Genomic DNA, 27553 nt, shown 5'->3' with positions numbered 1-27553 from the left:
AGGCACAAGGGCAAGTAAAAATGGCACAAAGCTATCCTACTGTTTTTTAAGTTGTCTTTTTCTTGATTCAGTGTTCACTTCTTTGCTGTAAACCTTTGACTATTTTCCAGAGTTCAAAGTTGCTCCTGACAGCTTTTGCTTACTTTTCAATGTTTCTGTGGAGGGATGGGCATTTGGAACTGATTGTCCACCATTTGGCTGATGTCAGTCTCTCCTTTCATTGAGGTGTGGGCCCTAAACATCGAGATTGGTTCTTTTTCTTCTCCTTGATGTGCACTTGTGTTTTTATCAAGGCTGGAGCACAGTGTCTTCATTTTAAAGAGAAGGGGTAACGCTATATAATTGCCACGGTGCTATGAAGCTCTAAGTGTTCATTCTTCTATGACTCATCTGACTAGCTGCCTATATTGTTAATCTGTTTTAGATTTTGAAGCCAGATGTATAAAAATCAGAGCTAAGGGATTAGCTTTAACTTCTTTTCTTTATGCAGTTGTATAGCAAATATAAAAATCAATATAGAGAACAGTTCCTTCACCTCCCCTAAATTGTTCTTGTGCGTATTTGCAGTCAACCTGTCTCCCACCTCCAGTTCATGGCAAACACTGATCTCATTTTGTTTGTATAATTTTGCCTTTTCACTTATATATTACGTAAATGAAATCATAAGGTAGCTTGCCTTTTCAATCTGGTTTCTCTCATTTAGAATAATGCATTTAAAATTCACCCATATTATTATGTGTAACAGTAGTTCATTCTACTTTATTGTGGAAAAGTATTCTGTTATATAGATTGACTAAACTTTGTTATCCATTCACCATTTGGAGAGAATTTGGCTTGTTTTCAGGTTTTGGCAGTTATGAATAAGGCTACTATAAACATTTGCATGCAGATTTTTGTATGAATAAGTTTCCATTTCTCTTTGGTAAACACTCAAAGTTCTGAGTTCTGGGCCTTATGTTAAATATATATTTAATTTTCTAAGAAACTGGAAAACTGTTTTCCAAAATGACTATAATATACTGCATCCTATCAGCAATGTGTGAATGTATTAGGTCCTCATGTTTTTACCAGCACTTGATAAGGTCATTTTTGTTTAAGCTGTTGCAATAGGTGCGAAATGTTATCTCCTGTGCTTTCAATTTGCATTTCCCTAATATCTGATGATGTTAAACATCCTTTCATGTGGCAATATGTCATAAGCGTATTTTCTTTTCTGAATTGACTTTTCAAATCTTTTACCTAGGTTTTCATTAGATACTTTATTTTTTAACTGATCTTTGTGTGTCCTTTATATCTTTTGGGTACAAGTTGGAATTTTTTTGTTAGAAATGTGTTTTGGATTGTAATTTGATTTTCTTAACATTGTCAAAACAAATGTTTTTAGTTTTGATAAAGCACAATTTAATCGTTTGTTCTTTTGGGATTATTGCATTTAAGAAGTCTTTGCCTAACCAAGGATCACAAAGATTTTTTTCCCATATTTTCTTCTACAAAGTTTTAGGTTTTATATTTAGGTCTTTGGTCCATTTTGAATTAATAAGAATTATTTTTTAAATTTATTTATTTTTAAGAATTCTTTTGGAACTCATGAAAAATGAGCCATCTTATTTTGAAAAAAATGTACTTTCAATGTCACAAGATAATTTTCTTTTTGAAACTGTCTTTTACTAACTGTTTGACTCAATCCATGATATCTCATTAGATCTCCAGAATTTATTCATCTTATATAGCTAAAACTTTGTACCCCTTAACCAACATGTCCCCATATCTCCCTCCTCCCAGCCCCTGGTAGCCACTATTCTATGCTCTGCTCCTATGAGTTTGACTATTTTAGATTTAGATTCCACACGTAAGTGAGGTATCATACATTGTTTGTCTTTCTGTGTCTGGTTTATTTCACTTACCATAATGTCCTTCAGGTCCATCCATGTTGTTGCAAATGGCAGGATGTACTTCTGTTTTTAAAGCTGAAAAATATTCCATTGTATGTGTATACCACATTTTCTTTATTCATCCTTTGGTAGACAGGTTCTTTCCATATCTTGACTATTGTGAATAATACTGCAATGAACATAGGAGTGTGAGTATCTCTTCGAGATCCTCATTTCATTTCCTTTGGATAAATACCCAGAAGTGAGATTGCTGGATAATATGGTAGTTCTGGTAACAACAGTGTAGTTTATACTTGAAATTTGCTAAGAGAATATCCTAAGTGTTCCCACCAGAAAAAAAAAGAGAAAAGTAACTCTGTGAGGTGATGGATATGTTAATTAGCTTGAGTGTTGTGTTATTTCATTATGTATATATATATCAAGTCATCAAGTTGTACACTTTAAAAATATCCAATAAAAAATTATATCACAAATGTATTATAGCAAAAATAGTCACACGTGTAATGTATTTTTTCTCTGTCAGGTGGCAACTCATGACTTTAGCATTCAAGTTCGAATTAATTTCTTCGAGGCTTCAAAACTTTACACTCAGTATTGTTTGTCAAATTCTCCTATGATTCCAAAGACGGTACCACTTATTCGACCGTGTTATGTTCAAGCTGCTGGTATGTAATACGAAACATTCATTTGATGTACATAAACCAAATATTTACACTTAAGCAACAAAAGTTTAAAAAAGCAGAATATGATATTTATTTTTTTAAAATAGAAATATTAGAAAGTAAGATCATGATATTGTTCCTGTGTGTCACTTAAATTGTGAGTCTTTGAGATTGAATTTTGATAAACGGCATGGATATAATCTCAGATAAGTGACCCTTGCTTAAAAAAATAGGATATGATTAAAAACAAAGGTCAGTTTAGTACTGTATTTATTGTGTGGGAAGTTTTTAAATGATTATATCAAAATATAAATTATTAAAATAAAATACATTAGATATAAAATGAAAGGATGAAATTTTATTTAGGAAATTTTTTTCCCCCCAAAGGGGTGGATTACTAAATGACTAAGTACATGTAAAAAGGGATAAGTATATTAAAATTTTGAATTATTTGCTAAATATTTACTCGCTTTCTCTAAATATTAAAGCATAAAACTGATGCACTCTGCAAACCGTGCTTTTGACATCTTTGGCTTAGCATTTTCTTATATGTGCTTAAATATTTTTCATGAAAAGTTGAGTCTAGTCTATACTATATTATGCTATATTTTGTTTTTATACTTCTGACATTGTTGTCATTAATAATAAAATAGTGATCAGTTAATAATTGCACCTGGCACCTAGTAAGAGAAGCTTTATTAAAGTAGCATCTTCAATGTAGAGATTTATTTCACTCTCATTTAAAATACAGAATTAGGAATTCCACAGCTGGTAGGGACGCTCCAGGAAGTTAGAGTTTTCTCCCTTGTTTTCAGATATCTTCTTAGGGAAAGAAAATAATCATTGTCTAATTTTGTTTTCTGAATTAGGTAAATTACTTTCTTGAAAAATAAAATAAAATTTACTTATTTGAAAATTAAAAATTAATATATCATCATTAAGGGAAATTGGAAAATATAGAAACACAGAAAACATCATCTGGAATGTGAATATTAGGAACATGCTATTGTTAATATTTTTGCATCTTTCTCTTTTTTTATATAATTTGCTTTTATTAGTTTACTTTTTAATGTATTTGTGATCTTATTGACTATATTATATTAATCTGTTCACTCTTAATAGAAACTTTTATTTGGATGTTATAGACGCTTATTAATATTATAAATTAGCACTGATAACTATTGCGGAATATTTAATCGGTAAGTGTGTCTTATAGATTACTGAAGTATAATCGTAAGCATCTAGATTGTTTCCTTTATTTTCTTGTTAATATAAATATTGCAATAGTGAACATTTTTGTGTCTAATACTTTTTCTCTAATTTGATTTTTTTGAAAGTGAGATTCTCTGAATTGGCTGCGTTCCTTCTAAAGTCTGTACATGTCAAAGCTCTTGATGGATTTTGTAAAAGGGCTTTTGTAAAGAGTTCTGCTGTTTTACTCTCCTCCAGTGTAAATTCTAACCAGCACTGAATTAAAGAAATCGGATATCTTTCTATGTGATTAAAAATACATCATTTCAATTTTCATCTCTTTCATTGCTCACGGGGATTAAAATTTTCTATCTTTGCTATTAATTATATATTTCTTATGTAAATAATCTGTTCGTGAACTTTGCCTTTATCACTGAACTTTTGTATTTGTCTGATAGGTGTCAGTAGTCTCTTTATTTATATTATTTTTTTCATATTTACTGTGAATGTTTTCTAAGATTTGTTGTTTGTCTCTAGTTTTATTCATTTTTCAATAGACTTTTAAAATAATTTTATAGTGAAATCTAGCTATCATTTCCTCTGTGATTTCTAACATTCCTTTAAAGATTATGTTACCGAACCAGATTTGTTTTTGCCCATCGCCCAGAAAGCCGAACACCGAAACGATGAGATTGTGGCAGAGAGAGGGTTTTAATCACAAGGCAGCCAAGTGAGGAAGTGGAAGAATCAGTTTCAAATCTGCTTCCCCAAAAATGGGAACTCAGGGCTATTTATGGGGTAGGGGGCAAGGTAGTCTGAAGTATAGAGATGGATGAGTGGAGGTGAGGGAAGGTGAGGTAATTGATGATCTGCGCAGGTGTAGTCAAACTTTATGCCTCTTCATAGGACGAATGTTCACAAAATGGTGGCGTTAGCATGATCTGAGGGTGGAGTTTTTAGCCTCTTGATGTCAAAAGGTCACTTATCGGACAACTATGTGGACCGGGTGGATGGGTTGGTGGTCTCAGCCAGCCTGAACTGGACAAAGGGATCCTAATTCCTGAAAAACAGCTCAAAAACCCATTTCCATGGTGACCCAGGTTCCAGGGAGACATTATGTAGAGGAACCTAGTGGAAGTCGGGTAGCATATTGCCTAAATGGCACAGTTAACAATGGGTGGGTAACAACTAAAAACTATTATCATAAATTGCAAAAAAACAAAAAATCTTTAGTTACTATCTACCTAATCACTACTGTTTACTGGTTTCAGTTAGCTCATCTTCCCCATCTACAAGATTGATAGATATGTAATCGTGGGGTTTTTTTTTTGTATTTTTAATAGTTTAAAATTTTCATGGTTCAACAATTATTATACTTAGTTTCTAAAAAATATTATTGTATTTCCACAAAGGGTTAAAATGTCAAAGCAGACAGTTATATAACTTACCAACACCAAAGTTTCCTAAAGATTCCAATGATACAAGTAAACTCAGGCAGAGATGTAACATTTCTTCCTGTTGAAGTTGGCATCCATGAGACACAGCTTCCAAATTGTCCCTTTCTTCCTCCCTAGGATGTGTTTTGGTTTTGAATTAACAGATGACTTTCGAATGACGTTTTTAGAAACGTTCTTCTCAAAGGATGACGTTTTTGCTTGGAGTTGCCATTTTTGTACCCTTTAATATTACACAGATAGGAAATGCCTTTGATGAATTCCCATTCTCCTACCATCAATGCCCCATAAATCCATAAATTTCAGATATTTTTGGTTGGCCATACGGACAGATAATATATGTCAAAGACCTTCTTTGTATAAGTTCACTGGTTAATACCATTTTTATGTTTACAAGGAGATCTTGTCAACTCCATTATTCCCTCAGCCATCACCTCAGTAGGAGGATGATGTCTCAGTAGGAGGCTCACAAGCCTGCTGTTGTCTCTTTACTCCCAAATTACATGCATTCATTTTCAAATTAAAATAGTGCTAACCCAGGGGCCGGCCCCGTGGCTGAGTGGTTAAGTTCATGTGCTCCCATTGCGGTGGCCCAGGGTTTCCCTGGTTTGAATCCTGGGCGCGGACATGGCACCGCTCCTCAGGCCATGCTGAGGCAGTGTCCCACATGTCACAACTAGAAGGGCCCACAACTAAAAATACACAACTGTGTACCAGGGGGCTTTGGGGAGAAAAAGCAAAAATAAAAAAAGAAATATAGTGCTAACCCAGAATTGTAATCCATTCTCTCTCTCCTCCTCAAGGCTTATCCTGTGCCCAGAGGCAATGACTTTCCTCGTTTCCTCATTAATTATCTAATGAAAACACTTATTTAATGACAAGCACCTTCACTCACTTGAAACTCTAATTCTTCTTATCCATTTTCCTAATATAATTATACCTTAAATTTCAATTAAAATTTTTATCAGAGATTTAATTATTATGACAATATGTTGTTGCTTGTTGACGAAGTGGTGTATCATGCATCATTGTTTTAGTTCCTTTCTTTCAACTTTTTGGTTTTTGGTGGAGTTAATAATTACTTAATTGTCATTAGATATTTGACTAAATCCTCCCATGCCGTAAAGCTCTATAATATACTTGTCAAGACAATGTTGCATATAGTCTAGCCTGTCAGATAATATGTCCTGTCTTCTGATTCTCTTGAAGCAGCTCTCCTAGAGCACGTCAGTCTCCTGCTCCACCGTGGACTAGATGCTTTCTTTGTCCATGAGAGAACTTTTGTCGGAGACTTCCCTTCGCTGTAATTGTGGGCATTCCTTTTGATTCTTTTCTGTTCTTTTCTGAATCTCCTGTTTCTTCAATCCCTTGCCTTCCTATTTCTTGGTTTACTTCATTATTTTGGTACATTACATCTTCCAGGAGCTTCTGAAGAAAGTGTGCAAGGGAGTTAGTTTTTGAGAATTTCCATGTCTGACAGCATGGAAATTTGTTTTTCCTCCTACACTGGAACAATAGTTTGGTTGAATATGGAATTCTAGATTGAGAAAATTTTCTTTCAAAATTTTGGAGGTATTATCATTATCTTCTAAATTCCATTGTTGCATTTAGAAGTCTGATGCCATTCTTCTTTCCCATCCATTATATATGGCCCAGTGTTTCCCCTTTAGGAGCTTTTAGAAACTTCTCTTTATCCCTGGTACTCCATTACTTCATGCTGATGATTTTGGTGTGAATCTTTCATTTTTGCCATTGTCCTAAGTTCTTGTGGACTCTTTCAGTCTGGAAACTCATGTCCTACAGTTCTATAAAATTTTCATAAATTATTTCCTTGAAAAGTCCCTTCCCACCATTTTCTATGTTTCTCTCTCTCAGACTCCTATTGGTTGGATTTTGTACCTGCTGGATTATATGGTATATATATATTTTATATATATTATGTATATTTTTGTTGTCTTATATATTCTCATTTATTGTCCTTTTCCTCATCTTTTTGTTGTACTTCCCGGGATATTTTTCTTACTTGACTTTTTTATGTCTTAAAAAATTATTTTGACAGTATTAAACTAACAAGAGTTCTTAACTTTTTTCTGATCATTTCTTTACTTATAGACTTTTAAAATGAAAACAATACTTTTTACCTCTAATTATACTATGATAATTTCTTTGAAATTTTCTTATATGACTACATTGTCTCAATTTTTGCTGAATTATTTTTCCCTTATATCTGTCTCCTTCATGTTGAGGAGTTCCTTAAGTGTTTGTTGACGCTTGCATATTCTCTCATGTTTATTAGTGAGTCTCAAGATGCTGGTTTCAGCACCCACTATCGTATCATTGCCTGACCATCTGTAGCCAATAAATGTTTTAATTCAGGGGAACCAAAATGTTAGTCTGTAAGACTTTAATCTTGGGCAGTTCAGTTTCTCCAGAAAATGGTTCTCTAACAATCTGTGTTGGGGAGAATGTAACTTCTTTCTATAAATGAAATAGAAATCTCTAAATGGTAAAGTAACATGCCAAAATAATGCTTTTAATGTTTTTTTAATGTTTTAAAATCTATTATTTTCACTGATTATCCCCAATTTCCAGTTTTCGAATGGGCAGACCATCTTAGATATGCCACTTTCTGCATACGTGCCATAGCATCTTCTTTTCTGGGATTTCTTATGACAAGTTTTGGGAGTGACACAACGAGGAACACTAGCTACACATTTCTCCTATCCCATGTGTCCTGATGCCCTCCTAAAGCATCCATTAACTCCAGTGGTATAATAAAAGGATATGATATGAATTTTTAAGGTCAGAAATTAGTTTCTTTCCAGGTACTTATATTTCCCAAAGCTTGTAAGACTCTTGAGTTTTTGTTAAAGATTACAAAGGGCTCCAAGGTAAGTTTCAAAAAGTATAGGTTTTGAATTTTGGTTTCTGGTGCAGCATGTAAGAAGCTTGGAAGTCACCAGTCCATCCTAACAACAAGTGAAAAAACTGAAAAAACTGAAAGATCAACAAATCTTCTTAGATATATAAGAGAAGTGAGGTCACAGGGCAAACTGCTGCCCTCAAAATTGGAGAGACTGATAGGTGAATACAGAGAATCACAAATTACAGTGATGGAACAGAAACCCATAAGCAGAAGCCACTGCAGGTGTCAATGCCTGGGTAAGGAGCCCTGGACTGTAATTGATCCATTGCCGGAGGCTCAGCCTGGACAAATCTGAGAGAGAAAATCTCCAGGGGGACCCAGTCATGAAGGGCCCCAAAACTTGTTTGAATTTTACCTCCAGAAGCTTGACCTGGTTCTCTCAGTGAATATCAAAGAAAAATCCCCCTTGTGATTTTGGCAGGGGGAGGGAAAAGGAATCATTTTGAAATGTGCCAGAGCATTCTGTTCTGCTTAAAAAGGTTTGTCTTCAGGAGAAATTATTTAACCAGATCCTGTCCTGCTGGGGTTTAATCAGAGCCTAACTGACCTTGGAGAAGGGAAATATCCATCTTCAGTTCTCTCTAACCTTGTATGTGGGAGGGGCCAGCCTGGTGGCACAGCAGTTAAGTTAGCAGGTTCCACTTCTCGGCGGCCCGGGGTTCGCCGGTTCGGATCCCTGGTGTGGACATGGCACCGCTTGGCACACCATGCTGTGGTAGGCATCCCACATATAAAGTAGAGGAAGATGGGCACGGATATTAGCTCAGGGCCAGGCTTCCTCAGCAAAAAGAGGAGGACTGGCAGTAGTTAGCTCAGGGCTAATCTTCCTCAAAAAAAAAAAAAACCTTCTATGTGGGAGAAGAGAAATAACTAACTCCAGTCCATTCTAGCCATCCAGTCTGAAATTGGGGGTGGGGGATACTGAGAAGTTCATAGTGAAGTTCGTAGTCTAGAGACACAGGCTTACTAAAAGACTGAGATCTAATCATAGGATTATAGAATGTTCCCCTCCCCCCACACTTTACCAGCACATTACTAAAGGTCTATTTATAGCAGTTCCTTTTGCCCAGTACATCATGTCCAGGTGTTGAGAAAAAATTACAAGACATACTGAAAGGTGAAAAGCACAGCTGGAAAAGACAGAATCAGCATCAAAATCATACTCAGATATGGCATGGGTTTTGGAATTATCACATTGGGAATTTGAAACAGCTATGATTAATATGCTTAGGGCTCTAATGGATGAAGTAGACGGCATGAAAGAACAGATGGGCAATGTAAGCAGAAAGATGGAAATTCTAGGAAAGATCTTAAAAAATGCTAGAGATTAAAAATACTGGAACAGAAATGAAGAATGTCTTTGATGGGATATTAGTAGACTGGACATGCTGGACACGGCTGAGGAAAGAATCTCTAAGCTTGAGGATATCTCAATAGAAACCTCAAAAAAAAAGGCAAAGATAAGACTGAAAAAAATGAATAGACTATCCAAGAACTGTGGGACACCTCCAAGATGTGTGACATATGCATAATAGGAATACCAGAAGGAGAAGAAGGAGAAAGGAACAGAAGAAATATTTGAAACAATAATGACTGAGATTTTCCCCCAAATTAATGTCAGACACCAAACTACAGATCTAAGAAGTTCAGGGAATACCAAGCAGGACGAGTGCCAAAGAAACTACACCTAGGCGTATCATTTTCAAACTACAGAAAATCAAAGATTAGAAAAAAATCCTGAAATAGTCCAGAGTTAAAAAACACCTCACCTGTAGTGGAACAAAGATAAGAATTACATCTGACTTATCCTCAGAAACCATGCAAGCAAGAAGAGAATGGAGTGGAATATATAATGCTGAGAGAGAGAGAAACACCAACTTAGAATTCTGTACCTTGAAATTATACTTCAAAAGTAAAGGAGAAATAAAGACTTTCTCAGAAAAACAAAAATTGAGGGAATTTGTTGTCAGTAGACCTGCAGGAAATATTAAAAGAAGTTCTTTAGAGAGAAGGAAAATGATACACTTGGGAAACTTGGGTCTGCACAAAGAAAGGAAGAGCATTGGAGACAAAATAAATGAAAGTAAAATAAAGACTTTTATTTTTCTTATTCTTAACTGCTCTAACATTTAACTTTGTTCAATGTAATAATAGCAACAGTGTATTCATATATATATACTAATGTATGCTTATATGTAAGTGAAATTAATGACCATGAAACAAGGTGTGAGAGGGAAGAATTTGAAGTCTTTTGTTATTATAAGGCCTTCGCACTACCCATGGAGTGGTACAGTGTGACTTGAAAGTGGAGTTGGATTAGTTGTAAATATATATTGCAAGATCTAGAGCAATCACTAAAAAGGGTAAAAAAAAAGTGTAATAGAAATGCTAAGAGAGGAGAAAAATGGAACACTCAAAACCAAAAAGACAGAAAAGAGTGGGAAAAAAATAGGAACAAAGAACAAGGGCAACAAATAGAAAACAGTAATAAATATGATAAATATTAATCCAGCTATATCAGTAATCACTTTAATGTCAGTGGTCTAAATGCACCAATTAAAAGAGCTTGTCAGAGTGGGTCAAAAACAACTGTATGTTGTTTACAAGAAACCCACTTTAAGTATAAACACATATAGATTAAAAATAAGTGGATGGAGAAACAAATACAGTGCTAACACATATCAAAAGAAAACAGGAGCGGCTATATTAATTTGAAACAGAGCAGACTTCAGACCGAAGAAAGATATCAGGGATAAAGAAGGGCATTACATTATGATAGAGAGGTCACTACTCCAAGAAGACATAACAATCCTCAACATGCTTGCATCTAACAACAAAGCATCAAAACATGTCAGGCATAAACTGATAGAACTACAGGGAGAAATAGATTAATTCACTATTACAGCTGGAGAGTTCAACACCCCTCTATCAGAAATGGACAGGTCCAGCAGGTAACAATCAGTATGGACATAGTTGAACTCATCAAAACCATCTATCAACTGTATATTATGAACATCTATAGACTACTTCATCCAAAAACAGCAGAATACACATTTTTCTCACATGGAACACACCAAGATACACCACTTTCTGGGCCATAAAACTCACTTTAACACATTTAAAAGAATAGAAATCATATAATGTGTGCTCTCACATCACAGTGAAATTAAACTAGAAACTATCAATAACAGAGAGAGAGCTGGAAAATCCCAAAATACTTGGAGATTTAACAGCATGCTTCTTAATAACACATGGATCAATGAAGAAATCTCAAGAGAAATTTAAAAAGATTTTGAACTAAGTGAAAACAAAAACACAACTTACCAAAATGTGATGGATGAAATGAAAGAGTGCTTAGAGGAAATTTATAACATTGACTATATCTGTTAGGAAAGAAGAAATCTAAAATCAATAATCTAAGCTTCCACCTTAAGAAACTAGAAAAAGATCAAATTAAATCCAAAGAAAACAGAAGAAAAGAAATAATAAAAATTAGAGCAGAAGTCAATGAAATTTGAAACCACAAATCAATAGAGTAAATCAGTGAAACCAAAAACTGGTTATTTGAAATGATCGACAAAATTGAGGTAACGTTGGTTTATAACATTATATAAATTTCAAGTGTCCATCGTTATATCTTTATTTCTGTGTTGACTACATCAGGTTCACTGCCCAAAGACTACCTTCCCTCACCACGCACATGTGCCTACTCACCCATTTCACCCTCTTCCAGCCCTGCTTCCCCTCTGGGGACCAGCAATCTAATCACTGTATCTATCTGTTTGTTTGTTGTTGTTGTTATTTTTAGCTTCTGTTCATGAGTGAGATCATACCATCTTTGACTTTCTCCATCTGACTTATTTCGCATAACATAATACCCTCAAGTTCTATCCATGTTGTTGCAAATGGCAAGATTTCGTCTTTTTTTATGGTTGAGTAGTATTCCATTGTATACATATACCACATCATCTTTACCCATTTGTCCCTTGATGGGCATTTAGGTTGTTTCCAAGTCTTGGCTATTATGAATAATGCTGCAATGAGCATAGGGATGCATATATCTTTACGCATTTGTATTTTCATGTTGTTTGGATAAATAACCAGCAGTGGAATAGCTGGATCATATGCTAGTTCTATTCTTAATTTTTTACGGAATCTCCACACTGTTTTCCATAGTGGCTGCACAAGTTTGCACTCCCACCAGCAGTGTATGAGAGTTCCCTTTTCTCCACAACTTCTCCAACGCTTGTTATTTCTTGTCTTGTTAATTATAGCATTTCTGACGGGCGTGAGGTCATATCTCATTGAAGTATTGATTTGCATTTCCCTAATAATTAGTGATGTTAAACATCTTTCCATGTACCTGTTGGCCATCTGTATATCTTTGGAAAAATATCTGTTCAGATCTTTTGCCCATTGTTTAATTTGGTTGTTTGTTTTTTCTGTTGTTGAGATGTATGAGTTCTTTATATATTTTGGGTATTACCCCTTATCAGACATATGGTTTGCAAATATCTTCTCCCAATTGTTAGGTTGTCTTTTCATTTTTTTGATGATTTCCTTTGCTATGCAGGTTTTTAGTTTGATGTAGTCCCAATTGTTTATTTATTCTTTTGTTTCCCTTGCCTTGTCATACATGGTATTCGAAAATATGCTGCTAAGACCGATGTCAAAGACCGTACTACCTATGCTTTCTTCTAGAAGTTTTGTGGTTTCAAGTCTTACATTCAAGTCTTTAATCCATTTTGAGTTAATTTTTGTGTATGGTGTAAGATAATGGTCTACTTTCATTCTTTTGCATGTGGCTGTCCAGTTTTCCCAACACGATTTATTGAGGAGACTCTCCTTTCTGCATTGTATGTTCTTGGCTCCCTTGTTGAAAATTAGCTGTCCATAGATGTGTGGGTTTATTTCTGAGCTCTTCATTCTGTTCCACTGATCTGAGTGTCTGTTTTTGTGCCAGTACCATGTTGTTTTGGTTACTACAGCTTTGTAGTATATTTTGAAATCAGGGAGTGTAATACCTCCAGCTTTATTTTTTTTCCTCAAGATTCCTTTGGCTATTCAGGATCTTTTGTTGTTTCATATAAATTTTAGGATTCTTTGTTCTATTTCCGTGAAATATGTGGTTGGAACTTTGATAGAGATTGCATTGAATCAGTAGATTGCTTTAGGATGTATGGATGTTTTAACTGTTAATTGTTCCAATCCAAGAGCATGGAATATCTTTCCTTTCATTGTGTCTTCTTCAGTTTCTTTCAACAATGTTTCATAGTTTTCAGTGTATAGGTCTTTCACCTCTTTTGTTAAAATTATTCCTAGATATTTTATTCCTTTAGTTGCAATTGTAAATGGGATTGTATTTTTAACTTCTCTTTCTGCTCCTGTGTTGTTAGTCTATAGGAATGCAACTGATTTTTGTATGTTGATTTTGTATCCTGCAGATTTACCATATTCGTTTATGATTTCTAATAGTTTTTGGTGGATTCTTTAGGATTTTGTATGTATAAAATCATGTCATCTTCAAATAGTGACAGTTTAACTTCTTCCCTTCCAATTTGGGTCCCTTTTATTTCTTTTTCTTGCCTGATTGCTCTGGATATGACTTCCAATACTGTGTTAAATAAGAGTGGTGAAAGTAGACATCCTTGTCTGGTTCCTGTTCTTAAAGGGATAGCTTTCAGTTTTTCTCCATTGAGCATGATATTAGCTGTGGGTTTGTCATATGTGGCCTTTATTATCTTGAGGTACTTTCGTTTTATACCCATTTTATTCAGTTTTTATCATAAATGGATGTTCTATCTTGTCAAGTGCTTTCTCTGCTTCTGTTGAGATGATCATATGATTTTTATTCTTCATTTTGTTAATGTGGTGTATCACGTTGATTTATTTGTGGATGTTGAACCATCCCTGCATCCCTGGAATAAATCTCACTTGATCATGGTGCATGATCTTTTTAATGTAATGTTGTATTCTATTTGCTAGTATTTTCTTGAGGATTTTTGCATCCATCTTCATCAGTGATATTGGCCTGTAATTTTCTTTTTTTGTGTCGTCCTTGTCTGGTTTTGGTATCAGGTTAATATTGACCTCATAGAATGAGTTACAAAACTATCTCTCCTCTTCAATTTTTTGAAGGAGTTTGAGAAGGATAGGTATTAATCTTCTTTGAATATTTGGTAGAATTCAACAGGGAAGCTGTCTGGTCCTGGGCTTGTAATTTTGGAAGGTTTTTGATTACTGTTTCAATCTCCTTACTGGTGATTGGTCTATCCAAATTCTCTGTTTCTTCTTGATTCAGTTTTGGAAGGTTATGATTCTAATAATTTATCCACTTCTTGATTATCCAGTTTGTTGGTGTATAGCTTTTCATTGTGTTCTCTTAGAATCTTTTGTATTTCTGCAGTGTCCCTTGTAATTTCTCCTGTTTCATTTCTGATTTTACTTATTTGAGGCTTCTCTCATTTTTTTCTTGGTGAGTCTAGCTCAAGGCTTGACAATTTTATTTATCTTTCCAAATAACGAGCTCTTAGTTTCATTGATTTTTTTCTATTTTATTTTTAGTCTCTATTTCATTTATTTCTGCTCTGATTTTTATTATTTCCTTCATTCTACTGATTTTGGGCTTTGTTTGTTCTTCTTTTTACAGTTCCTTTATGTTCACTATTAGATTGTTTATTTGGGATTTTTCTTGTTTGTTGAGGTAGGCCTGTATTGCTGTAAACTTCCCTCTTAGAACTGCTTTTGCTGTATCCCATAAATTTTGGCGTGTAAGATTTTCATTTTCATTTGTCTCCAGGTATTGTTTGCTTTCTCCTTTGGTTTCTTCATTGATCCAGTAGTTGTTCAGTAGCATTTTGTTTAATCTCCATATATTTGTGGCTTTTCTAGTTTTCTTTTTTTGAAATTAAGTAGAAAATACTATTTAATGTCAACAGTATTTGGGTGCCAATGTAGCACCCAAAAAGGTGAAATACTTATGTATAAATCTAAGAAAATATTTATGAGATCTATATGAGGAACACTACAAAACTCTAATGAAAGATATCAAAGAAGAATTAAATAAATGGAGCAATGTTGCATGTCTGTGCATAGGAAGACTCAATATTTTCAAGATGGCAGCTCTTCCCAACTTGATCTACAGACTCAGTGTAATCCCAACCAAAATCTCAGTAAGTTATTTTGTGGATATTGACAGACAGATTGATTCAAAGTTTGTATGGAAAGGGAAAAGACCCACAATGGCCAACACACTATTGAAAGAGAAGAACAAAGTTGGAGGACGGACACTATCTGATTTCAAGACTTACTACAAAGGTACAGTAATCAAGAGAGTTTAATATCAGCAAAAATACAGACAAATAGGTCAATGGAACAGAAAAGAGAGCCCAGAAATAGACGCACATAAACATAGTCAACTGATCTTTGACAGAGGAGTAGATACAATACAACTCAGAAAAGATGCTGTTTTCAAAAATTGATGTTGAACAACTAGACATCCACAAGCAAAAAAACGAATCTGGACATAGACCTTATACTCTTCACTCAAATTAACTCAAAATGGATCATAAACCTAAATTTAAAATGCAAAAATATGAAACTCTTAGAAGATATCCTAGGAAGAAATCTAGATGACCTTGGGTTTGACAATGACATTTTAGGTAGAACAAAGGCAAGATCCATGAAAGAAAGAATTGATGAACTGGATTTCAGTAAAATTAAAAATTTCTGCTCTGCAAAAGACACTGTCAAAAGACTAAAAAGATAAACCACTGGCTGGGATAAATATTTGCAAAAGACATATCTGATAAGGAATTGCCATCCAAAATACACAGAGAACCCTTAGAAACTCAACAATAAGCAAAAAAACAATTAAAAAATGGGCCAAAGATCTGAACATAGACGTCACCAAAGAGGATATACAGATGGCAAATAAACATATGAAAAAATCCTCCACATCATATGTCATCAGGGAAATGCAAGTTAAAGCAGCAGTAAGATAGTACGATACACCTATTGGAATGGCCAAAATCCAGAACACTGACAACACTAAATGCTGGAGAAGATGTGGAACAACAGAAACTGATGGGAATGCAGTTGCTGGTGAGATTGCATTGCTGATAGCAATGATAAAATGAGACTGCTATGGTGGAAGATAGTTGGGCATTTGGTGGTTTCTTACAACACTAAACATACTCTTACCATATGGTACAGGAAATCGTGCTCCTTGGTATTTTCCCAAAGGAGTTGAAAACTTATGTCCACACAAAAATCCGCACACGAGTGTTTATGGCAGCTTTGTTAATAATTGCTAAAACTTGGAAGCAACCAAAATGCTGTTCAGTGGTGAATGGATAAATAGACTGTGGTGCATCCAGACAGGGGAATATTATTCAGTGCTAAAACCAAATGAGCTATCAAGTCCTTGATACAGATCCCGTGGACTTTAAATGTATATTACTAAGTGAAAGAAGCCAATCTCAAAATGCTACATACTGTATCATTTTAACTGTATGACTTTCTGGAAAAGGCAAAACTATGGAGACAGTAAAATGATTAGTGGTTTCTGAGGACTGTGGGGAGAGAAAGATAAATAGGCAGACGAGAGAGGATTTTTAGAGCGGTAAGTCTCCTCTGTATCATACTATGATGATGCATACATGTGGTTATACATATGTTCAAACCCATAGTGTGTACCACACCACAAGTGATCCCTAATTGTAACAGTGGACTTGGGTTATAATGGTGTGTCCTTGTGGGTTAATCAACTGTAACAAATATACCACCATGGTAGAGGATGTTGATAGTGGAGGGGACTATGCACGTGTGAGGGCAAGGGGGTCTTTGGGAATTCTCTACACTTTCTGCTCAACTTTTCTGTGAATCTAAAATTGCTCTTAAAAAATAAATCTGGTATTAAAAACTGTAGGATTTTCCAGGAGGTAGTATCTTCTCTAGTGTATTGTTACGGATTGTGCCATTCCTAATCTTCAATAGAATAGCCGTTTTCACCATAAAGCTTTCTTATTTCATGTATGAAATGTTATATGGTATGCTGTCTATATATTTTCCCTTTATTCTCATGTTTTTTCTTTTATATTCCTCTATTTTTTTTTTCACTTGTGCATTGGTCAAACTCTAGTATGGAGATCAGTTTAACTTTGTTTACTTTTTTCTCAGCTCAATATTTAGTATATTTTATATTCTTTGATTGTCTCAAGGGTAATTTTTCTATTTTACTTGTAATTAATTAACATTAAAAATGAAAAATTGGAACTTTATAAATGTGATAAACCAAGGTATTCTAGAAATGTTTTAAAATGAAATTTTGTTTTCTGGCTAGGAATATAAAAAATAGAAAAAACGTATTTTTTACTGTTTCACGTTGAAAAGTATGGTAAGAATTATCTATGAGCTTATATCTATTAATATTTTATCAGTGTATTTACTTCCCTCTCATAGTACTGCAAGCACCAGTGAGATTGTCCAGCACTGATTTTATTTTTGAAATCCCAGTACATACTATGGATCCTAAAAAGAAGGTCACAAAAACTCAGGTGTGTATAGAGAACTGGTGCAGTTTCAACTGTTTTAGTTTATTGAGTTGATTATTTTGAAGCATGTGTTGTAAGAATACTTTCATTTTGAGAGAGCTTGCATATATATATATTGTATTTCTCAAGTAATGGTCAAAGCATACAAACACATATAAAGCCATTTATTTTATATATGTATATATTTAATAAGACTATTCAAAATAGTTTAAATAGAATTAAATTATCCCTCTCTCCTTGTATAAATGGAAGCTATGATTAAAATTAATGTAAAATATGTTCCATACAGGTAAGGAAATGTGGTAAGAGGCAATAATAAAAATGGAAAATGTCCATGTATATTATAAAGTGACTTCTATGATAACCTGATTTTTTCCTGCTAGATATCTCTGCTTCTCTTCTAATTATGAATCCATCTAGAGAGAAAAAAACGAGAGACGTGCGTAAGAAGAAAGCTCATGTGTACATTGTAGAGATTTGTATTTGTAGTTCCCCTTTTCTGTCTTATATATTGCTTTTCCTACAATCAATTTTGAACCTCTGTAGTTTTGTAGAAAATTATGTGGAGAAAATATTTAATATCACATCCATAAAATAATAGCAGAGTGCTATATGAAATTAGAGGTAGAGAACAATAAAGGACCTCTTCTGAAATTAAAATGTGACTGTTTCAAGCAAAAATAGTCAGTAAAACTTCTTTTTTTAATTGAAATAGCTAGTTTTATTTTTTTAATTTTAGGCATTGTGATAGGTGTGTGATAGTATCTCATTGTGGTTTTAATTTACATTTCCCTAATTACTAATGATGTTAAAAACATTTTGTCATGTGTTCATTTGCTATATATGTATATCCTTTTTTATTTTTATTTTTTTATTTCAGTAACATTGGGTTGTAACATTATATAACTTTCAGATGTACATCATAATATATTTCGAATTGTAGTCAGTAAGACTTCTAACTGTAATGTGACTTCAGGTGTGCAGAAGGCCTTGTATGTGGGGCTAGAAAGGAAGCTTTAGTGAAGTGAATTGGATTGAGTTCTAGAGAAAAACAATTCCTTCATAAATGTGGGATTATTTAAATCACTGAAATTTTATTCAGTTGGTATGATAAAAGATGATCTGGACAATAAAAGCCTTCTCTCTTGAGTGGCAAAGGAGTCACATTGACCCCACAGAAAAGGAAATGTGACTCTAATACACTGCTTGGATTTGCCATGAATAATATTTACAGAGTCAGAATAAAATGTATAATACAGAGAAGTCTCAATATGTTTATGGAGCATAATTAAAATGTGATCATATGTAATGTATTATATATAAAATGACGTGTATAATATGTACAACATGTATGTGAAGGTTAAGTTGACAGGAGAGTTGGAAATGGTAGAAAAAAGAGGAGTGAAATTTGTCTTACATAGTTGGTAATTAAAGGGAGTTGTCTAAAGTTGACAGAAAAAGAACTAGAGATATAAATATATCACTTAAAGTTACCAGGTGACTAATGAAAGAATTAAGAGAGTATAAATATCCAAAATGGGGAGGTGAGAGGAGTGGAGGTAGTGCAAATGAGAGAAATCCTTGTCTTTACCAGTGGGCAATCAAGAGGCAGTATCTGAATCTGATAAATCATGAAATAGCCATGTGGTAGTCAAAATTATGGCCCCCAAAGTTGTCCAAATCCTGATCCTCAGAATTTGTGAATACACTACTTTATGTTGCAAAAGATACTTGGCTGATGTGTAATGTGATTAAGATTAAGGACCCTGAACAAGGGAGATTATCCTAGATTTTCTGGGTGGTCCCAGTCTACTCACAAGAGTAGTTGAAACCAGAGAACCTTTCCTGACTGTGATCAGAAGAAGGGCAGAGAGATGCGATGTTGCTGGATTTGAAGACAGTGGAAGGGGGGCCGCCAGCCAAAGAATGTGTCTGACCTCTAGAAACTGAGAATGGCAGGGAAACACATTCTTCCCTAGAGCCTCCAGAAAGTCTCATAGTTCCTTCTAACGCCTCCGTCTTAGTCCAGTGTCATCTGTGTTGAACTTCTAACCTACAACAATGTAATATAATCAATTTGTGTTATTTAAACCTCTGCATTTGTGGTAATTTGTTATGGCAGCAATAAAAAACCTAAAGGAAGCCATATCAGCATTGCATTTAGAATAAGGCTCTAACTATTAGAGAAAATCCAAATCAGAATTGGCTAAAATTGGTTGCTTCTGGAAAGCAGAACTGTTGATGAGGAGGAGTTGAGTTGGGACAACTGTTTTTTATAAGCGTTTTTGAACTTTCTGTGTAAGCTGTGTACATGTATCATTTTGATAAAATTGTAAAAAAATAACACAGTACTACACATACTAAACAAACTAAACAATGTTCCTCTATAGTTGACTGTGTCAGTTCTAATCTTAGAATAGGATATGGAAATGGATAGTATTTTAGAGATCTTACACCATTTGCTCAATTTCAGAATGAGAAAAATGAGGCATTCAAATAGCCAGTACGATTTTGTGCCCACCTTCTGTTTTAAAAGATGTTTTATTTATAAGATGCAAATAAACTTTGTTATAAAAGACACAAATATTAGCACTAAATAGATGTTCAAGTACTTAGAGACATTAGGAGTAAAACCAACTCTTTTTTTTATGCTAAATATTTTAAATCAATCATACTTTAGAAAGAAACAAAGTACATTATTTTGTTGGGGTGACCATTGCATGGATCATTCTGTACTCTTCAGATTTTTGAAGAGTAAAGTTAATAGAAAACCTGGTTGAAGGTTTTCATTTTAATAGTAGGTTGCGCTGGAAAGATGAGTCTGTACACAACTTTTGCCCATAGCCCCCAGATTTACCAAAACGTTACAAAGACAGTGCAGAGGGTTGCTGTATACTTTTGACACAACTTTCCGTAATGGTAACACCTTATACAACCATAGAACATTTTTCAAAACTAAGAAATGAGCATTAGTACAATATTATTAACTAACAACAGGTTCTCTTCGAATTTCACTGGGTTTTCACTAATGTCTTTTTACTGTCCCAGAGTCCAATCCAGGATTCCATATTGCATTTACTCTCCTCTGTCATGTGACAGGCCCTCAGTGTTGCTAATTTTTATATGACTTTGACAATTTTAAAAAGGGTACTGGTCTGGCATTTTTTTCAGAATGTTCTTTAGTTTTGGTTTATCTGATGCTTTCCATCTGACTAGACTGAGCTCTTATTTTCTATGGGTTTTAGGGAAGAATGTCAGGGAGGTGGAATGTCCTTTTTGTCACATCATGTGAAGGGAGTCCCTGATATTAACATGACTTATCACTGGTTTTATATACCAGATTTCTTCACTGTAAACCTGGAGAAACTATTTTTCCCTTTCCACACCCTATACGTTGGAAGTGAGTCGTCAGTTTTAGCCCACACTCAACAGATAGGGGGTTAAGCTCCACCTTCTGGATGAGGGGAGTTTACATATATTATTTGCAATTTTTCTGTAAGAAAGATTATTCTTTCCCTCCATTTATTTTTTATTTTATTACTTAAAATATCAGTATGGGCTTACATACATTTATTTTATACTTTCAGTTATATCCAACATTACATTGTTTTGCTGCTAAAATTGTTTCAGTTTGGCCGTTAGGAGCTCTTTTAGACTGGCTCTTTGACATACTCCTATCATGATCTTTGAGCATTCTCTTACTTTCTGGCACTACAAAATGGTCTAGGATTGTCTTTTACTTTACTTGTTCCAGCTCTAGAATCACTATTTTCTCTGAGAAACCCCAGTACTTTTTATGGGAGAATGGTATTTAGAAACCACCATCTGTGCACTAGGTTTGCTAGCTGCTAATGGAGGGTCACGTGTTCTAGGCCCTTTTGGCAAATAGAGTGAGGAAATATTTGTATGTGTGCCAACCTGTGAATACACATAGAATTACCTCTCTATTATCTATCTAGCTATCAATCTATCTATGCATCTATCTCTAAACATGAGTTCAGACTGATATCTCTGACTCTAACCCAGCACCACAAGGTTCATTCCAGTCTCTTCCTTCCTCATGTTTAACTCCTTTCTCTTACAATGAGAAATCTGGCTGTCTTATTTACAATCTGTTTCCCTATTGTATGACCCTAGTATACTAGTAAAGAAGTTTCAGAATTTTTAACCTGTAGCACATTAGAATTGCTAAAACATTTACCACTAGAGTACAGTGTTTATAAAGAGTAACTTTTTGTCATTAGCTTTATAGTTTCCAGTCAAAGCAGTCTTCCGAAGTTACTTTGGCCACTCCCCCCTACACTCACTAACTTCAGTAAGATTGTTTCATACATTTTTAATACAGTTTGTCATAGTCTACAATCCATCCTGTGATCTCCAACATCTTGGTTGATTTTTTAAATTTTTATTCATTTACGTTCACTCTTTGTAGTATACAGTTCTATGGGTTTTAAAAAATGTATAGAATAACTGATCTACCACTTCAATACCATAATAACATTATAAGGAATTGCCAAACTGTTTTCCAAAGTGACTGTGCTATTTTGGATTCTCACAAGCATGAATGAAGGCTCTTGTTACTCTTGCATCCTTGCTAGCTAGCATAATATTTTGCTATTTTTATTTTACCTCTATCCTTTGTCTACTTTTCCTAGTTGTTAATAGGCTCTGAACATATTTGGATACCCCTTTGTTTGCCTAACATTTCTTTTAAAACATTTTACCTATGATTACCACTTTTAATGGCTTCACTTTGTGTATAGGCCCATCAAGTTGTTATGTAATACAAACTAAATTTTATATTGCACATCATAATTTTTATAATTTTTTTCTTTTATTTCTTTTTGTATGAATAGGATCTTATCTTACATAATACTTCAAAAAAAGCTGTGGCATGGACTTTGGATATTAGTAATACTGGCAAACTTTTCCGAGACGGCACATTCAAGTTCAGTGTACTGAAGGGGGTTTTGCAAGCACATGAAGAGTGTAATGTTTCCATAAGTTTTTGTCCAAGTAAGTACTTTTCCTTATATTTGTTGTTGATATTTGAATTTATCCTTCCATGTTATTTTATTTTATGATATATACAAAAGTTTAGAATTTTTATTATATGTTCTTAAAACTCTTTCAAGAAGTTTATCACTAAGTTTTGTGATAACCATCCTCAAAAGTGGCTCCCAGTGATCCTCACCTCCTGGTGTTCATGCCCTTGAATAGTCCCCTCCCACATCAAATAGGGCTGACATGTGACCCATGGGATATTATGGGTGTGACGGTGTGTGACTTCCAAGGCTAGGTCAGAAAAGGCGTTGCAACATCTGGTTTGTACTCTTGGAATGCTTGCTTTGGGGGAAGTTGGCCACCTTGTCTATCTATATTTCCACTTCTTTTTTGACTGTTTTTTATTACATCAACTTTGTTGTACCTTTTTATAATTGGTATGACAAATTTTCTATCATTAAACATCTATTACAAGAATTCTTGGTAATTCTTACACATTTACTTTTTGAAATGAACTCTAGATTACTTTTTTCTAGTTTCTAGAAGAAGGCATGTAATTGAGTTTTTCCTTTCAAAGAATAGCATATTTTTCCAGTAATTAAAGTTTTATTTTATATGCATCATTATTGTGCATGAGATTTTTTTCCATTATTCTTTTTAGTTAACCATCACTGTGTGAAAAGAATATACCTATATTTTATCTGGCACTTGGCTCCTGGACTGAACTTCTCTGGTTAGAAATGGAAGTTTACAAATATTATTCTCTATAGCTTTCTAAGTACATAGTTTATAATCTAAAATCATGGTAACTAATAAATTTGTCTCTTCATTTACGATATTTATGCCTTTTCTCTTCCTCCTCCCTCTTATCCTCCTCCTGAATCTGTTAATACAATGTTGTTACATTGCTTTACAATTGTTACTGCAGTCTGTCTGAATGTGTTACTACAATGGCAGTTTCTTAAAATTTTCTTGACTCCAATAGTTTTTCTCTGTATATTTGGATGTTATGAAAAGTTTGTGTCTATCTTTTATAAATAAGTATGTACATTTAAAATAATATTCTTTGTTCTACCAGATGCTTTTTGTTTGAATGCTGTTTGTGTGATATATTGCCACTTTGTCTTCCTTTTGTCTGCCTTTGGCTGATATATCACTTTATTTTCAATCTGTGTCTTTTAAATTTAGGGTAAATATTGTAAACCAAAGGAATTTGCTTTTCTTCTTGAGAAAGATTGAAATGTGGTTTTTAGGAATGGAATTGAACTTATTTATATTTCATGTTATAATACCTACTTGTTCATTTTCATGCAATTTTATTTCATATTTCATTTGTATCATATTGTCTTAAATTTTATATATTGATCAAGTTTTTGTTTTACATACTATACATCTTATTTCTATTCTATATGTGGTTTTCTTTAAACCTTTGAAAACATTTATTTTTGAAATATATTTTCCTATCAGTTCTAAGATGAAACAGTATCAGTGAACTTACCCACAAAAAAAGTAAAAGTCATAGTATGAGTTTCTTTCTTTCTATTCTCAGTAGCTCAAGAATTTGTTGAAATAATTTGGAATTTTATTTCCAGTTAGTGTGTTTTGTAAAACATCGTGCATCATTCCATTCGCCCCCTCTTCTTACTCAGTGGGCTGGAGACTTCTCCATCTCTCAGGCATTGAGGTAGCAGGAGGCAAGGTGCTAGCACATCAAAGCTAGCCGATTGGATGAGTGCTGGGCTTGTCAGGATCGAGCAGCTGGATGGAGAATGGAATCCTTGAAGAGTTAGAGTTGAATTACAGGGTAATTTTGACTTGGAACCAAGGTTCCAGGTCGAGTTGCTTGACCCTCTGGTTGCCACTATTTTTTTTCTTTCAGTGTAGCCATTTTTGCTTTTCCTTGCTTATATGACACTGAACATAGCCCTCAACGCTTTTCCTTATTGGTTATTTCCAAATCAAGTATGTATTTCTTTTCTGGTTTTCTGAGTTGTTTTTACTGTTCATTAAGTTGAGGAAACTACTAGAGGAAGAAAAAGATACCTTCTATTTTGCCTTAAATTCTTTTTTTTTTTAAAGATTTTATTTTTTTTTCCTTTTTCTCCCCAAAGCCCCCCAGTACATAGTTGTATATTCTTCGTTGTGGGTCCTTCTAGTTGTGGCATGTGGGACGCTGCCTCACTGTGGCCTCATGAGCAGTGCCATGTCCGCGCCCAGGATTCGAACCAACGAAACCCTGGGCCGCCTGCAGCGGAGTGCGCGAACCCAACCACTCGCCCACGCGGCCAGCCCCTTAAATTCTTATATTTTAATTAGATACCTTAAGAAAGACAAAATGCACACTCAGATGCAATTATTTTTACATACTTGTATAACTATACTTAGTTTTTAATAGCAATTTTATTTAAATTCAATTCACACACAAGTTCACCTTAAAAGGTGCACAGTATAGTGGTTTTCAGGATACTCACAGTTGTGCAACCATCACCACAGTCTAATTTTAGAGCATACTCATCACCTGAAAAGGAAAGCCCATATCCATTAGTAGTCACTCCCCATCTCCCCCTCCATTTGACTACTGCTCACTGGTAATTTATTTCCTGTCTTTAGGAATATGATTACTGTGGACATTTCATATAAATGGAATCGTACAATGTGTGTCCTCTCGTGATTGGCTTTTTTCCCATAGCATAGTAATTCCAAGATTCATCCATGTGGTAGCATGAACCAGTACTTAATTCCTTTTTATTGCCAAATAATTGTGTGGATATATCACATTTTGTCTATTCCTAAACATTCAGTGCCCATTCAGTTGATGAACATTTGGATCATTTCTATGTTTTGGCTATTCTGAGTAAAGTAGTTATGAGCATTCATGTACAGTTTTGTGTGGACATGTTTTCATTTATTTAGGTGTATATCTTGGAGTGGAATTGTCAGATCATAGGATAATTTGATGGTTAACATTTTAAGAAACTGCCAAACTGTTTTTACAAAGCAAGTGTAACAATTTAAAATCCCACCAGCAGTGAATGAGGGTTCTAATTTCTCCACATCCTTGCTAGCCCTTCTTATTATCATTTTTATTATAGCTATCCTAATGAGTGTGAAGTGATATCTCATTGTAGTTATTATTTGCTTTTCTCTGGTGACTACTGATATTGAGCATTTTTTCATGTGCTTATTGTCAATTTGTTTATCATCTTTGGAGAAATGTCTATTGAAATCCTTTGTCCATTTTGAAATTCGACTGTCTTTTTATTTTTGAGTTGTCAGTGTTCTTTATATATTCTGAATGAACTTCCCTTATCAGATATGCTATTTGAAAATATTTTATTCCATTCTGAGATTTGTCTTTTCACTTTCTGGTGATGAATGACAACCGATGCAAAATAGCTTTTAACTTTGATGAAGTCTAGTTTATCTAATTTTTCTTTTGTTACTTAGGTTTTTTAGTGTTATATCTAAGAAAACATTACATAACCCAAGCTCATGGTGATTTACTCATATTTTTGCCTAAAGTTTTATAATTTTATCTCTTACATTTAGGTCTGTGATCTATTTTGAGTTATTTCTTAATATGGTTTAAGGTAGGCTCCAATCTCATTCTTTTGCATGGGCATATCTTTGTCCCAGCACCATTTATTGAAAAGATATTTTTTCCTCACTGAATTGTCTTGGTACCCTTGTTGACAATCAATTGGCCATAAACAGAAATGTTTCTTTCTGTTACCCTGGCATTAGAGAATGGCTTGGGAAGTATTCCCTTCATTTCCATTTTTGTGAAGATTGATATTAATTCTTCATGACATGTTGAGTAGATTTCACCGGTGAAGCCATTTGGGTTTCGGCTGTCCTACATGAGAAGTTTTTGATTGGTACTTCAATCTCTTTCTATAAGTGTATTCAGATTTTATATTTATTCTTGAATCAGTTTAAATACTTTGTGTCTTTCTAGGGATTTGTCCATTTCCTCTACGTTATCTAGTTGGTTTATATACACCTGTACGTTGTGTTCTCTTACAGTCCTTTTATTAAATTTCTGTAAAGTGAATAGTGATTTTCCCTTTTTTATTCATGATTTTTGTAGTTTGAATCTTCTCTTTTTTTCTTGGTCATTCTTGCCAAAGGCTTTTCAAATTTGATAATGTTTTCAAAGACCAACTTTTGATTTTATTGATTTTCTTAACTTTTTCTTATACTCTATTCAATTAATTTATTTTCTAATATTTACTATTTCCTCTCTTCTGCTTTGTTTGGTTGTAATTTACTCTTTTTCCCTTGTTTCTTATGGTGCAAGGTTAGATATTGAATTGAAACTTACTTCTTTTTTTTGAGGAAGATTATCCCTGAGCTAACATCTGCTGCCAATCCTCCTCTTTTTTGCTGAGGAAGACTGGCCCTGAGCTAACATCCGTGCCCATCCTCCTCCATTTCATATGTAGGATGCCTGCCACAGCTGGGTTGATGATCGGTGTGTAGGTCCGTGCCCGGGATCCAAACCCATGAACCCCGGGCCGTCGAAGAGGAGCACACAAACTTAATCACTATGCCACTGGGCTGGCCGCAAACCACAACTTTTCATAGCTTCTTGCCCTGCCATATTCTGATTCCCACTTTACCTAAGGTTCCTCCTGAGAGTACTCTCTCTGTAAATCACTTGCAGCAGAATCTTTGGGATACTACAATCTAAATAAAATACAACTAATATTATCAAAAGAAAGGGGCCAGCCCCGTGGCTGAGTGGTTAAGTTCGCGCACTATGCTGCGGCAGCCCAGTATATCGCTGGTTTGGATCCTGGGTGCAGACATGGCACTGCTCGTCAGGCCACGTTGAGGTGGCATCCCACATGCCACAGCTAGAAGGACC

General features: G+C 34.5%; 1 protein-coding gene across 2 annotated transcripts in view; it reads left to right on the top strand.

The window, feature by feature from the left end:
- The window catches only part of CFAP47 (cilia and flagella associated protein 47), a 431185-nt gene that overhangs the window by 88781 nt on the left and 314851 nt on the right, over positions 1–27553 (top strand). For both annotated transcript variants that reach the window (XM_046672810.1, XM_046672809.1), the window contains exons 22-24: positions 2416–2557; positions 17588–17682; positions 22536–22695. In XM_046672810.1, the coding sequence (XP_046528766.1) occupies positions 2416–2557; positions 17588–17682; positions 22536–22695 (397 nt within the window). The remainder of the gene's footprint in view (positions 1–2415; positions 2558–17587; positions 17683–22535; positions 22696–27553) is intronic.

The sequence above is a fragment of the Equus quagga genome, chromosome 10 (genome assembly GCF_021613505.1).
Source record: "Equus quagga isolate Etosha38 chromosome 10, UCLA_HA_Equagga_1.0, whole genome shotgun sequence".
NCBI classification, from domain to species: domain Eukaryota; kingdom Metazoa; phylum Chordata; class Mammalia; order Perissodactyla; family Equidae; genus Equus; species Equus quagga.
The sequence above is the reverse complement of the archived record's forward strand: the minus strand, read 5'-3'. Positions and strand labels throughout refer to the sequence as shown.